The 1209-nt window shown below is 49.0% G+C and overlaps 1 protein-coding gene across 1 annotated transcript in view; it reads left to right on the forward strand.

Annotated features, from left to right (window-relative positions):
• LOC111553857 (AFG3-like protein 1) overlaps positions 1-1209 on the forward strand; it is a 30015-nt gene that overhangs the window by 24350 nt on the left and 4456 nt on the right. Inside the window, 1 exon segment of the mRNA XM_026447365.1 lies at positions 755-865. Coding sequence (XP_026303150.1) covers positions 755-865 — 111 coding nt within the window.

Raw genomic sequence — 1209 nt, forward strand, 5'->3', positions numbered from 1 at the left:
GGATGACTTAGCAGGGATGACTCAGCACTGCCCCTCAACAGGGATGAGTCAGCAGCGATGACAGTGCTGTCCCTCAGCAGGGATGATTCAGCAGAGATAACTCAGGGATGACTCTGACTGCCCCTCAGCAGGGATGAGTCTGTTTTGCTCCAATGGAAGCATCCCCAGTGTCCATCAGCAGGTAAATGGCCGAAGTGGCATATACTGTAGTCAAATTCAGCTATAAAAAGGAATAAAGTATCGATGCATGCCACAACATGGGTGAACCTAGAAAATACTGTTCTAAATGCAAGAAGCCAGACGCAAAAGGCCGCATAACGTGTGGTTCCATTTATGTGAAATGTGCAGAATAATAAAAAACACGTACAGAAGAGCAAATCTGTAGGGCAGACATGAGGTGAGTGGTTGCCAGCGTGGAAATGGGAATTAACTATAAATAGCACAGGGTACCTTACAGAGATGATGGAAATGGCCTAAAACTAGATTATGGCAGTCGTCGCACTACGCGATCAGATTGATGTGTACGTGTAAAATGGGTGGATTTTATGGTTTGTAAATTATACCTTAATAAAGGTTGACAAAATGTGGCTAAATAATAGTGACTGGTGGACAGCTCCCATTACCTTTAAGTTCTCTACTGAATGTCAGTCTTGGTCTCTCTGCTGGAGATTTTCCTTAACAAAACTGATCTGGGTCAAGCTCCAGCGGCCAGGAGCAGCACTGATTATTGGCTGTTTCTCCCTTCCTGGGTCAGGTGCTGATATTTCAAATGTTTGCAATGAAGCAGCCCTGATTGCTGCCCGGCATCTGAGTCCTTGTGTTCAGGAGAAACACTTTCAGCAGGCCATCGAGAGGGTCATCGGAGGTGAGCCTGGGAGCCCTTGGAGAGGGAGGGGTGTTTGCACCTCTGGGCCTGGCAGGCTCACCCTCTGGCCCCAGTTTGAATTCTGCATGCAGGCTGGGCGCAATGGCTCACACCTGTAATCCCAGCACTTTGGGAGGCCAAGGCAGGTGGATCACTTGAGGTCAGGAGTTTGAGGCCAGCTTGGCCAGCATGGCGATACCCTATCTTGATTTTTAAATACAAAAATTAGCCAGGCATGCTGGCACATGCCTGTAGTCCCAGCTACTCAGGAGGCTGAGGTAGGAGAACCTCATGAACCCGGGAGGCAGAGGTTGCGGTGAGCCGAGATGGCGTCACTGCACTCC

This window comes from Piliocolobus tephrosceles, chromosome 17, assembly GCF_002776525.5.
Source record: "Piliocolobus tephrosceles isolate RC106 chromosome 17, ASM277652v3, whole genome shotgun sequence".
Classification (NCBI taxonomy): Eukaryota; Metazoa; Chordata; class Mammalia; order Primates; family Cercopithecidae; genus Piliocolobus; species Piliocolobus tephrosceles.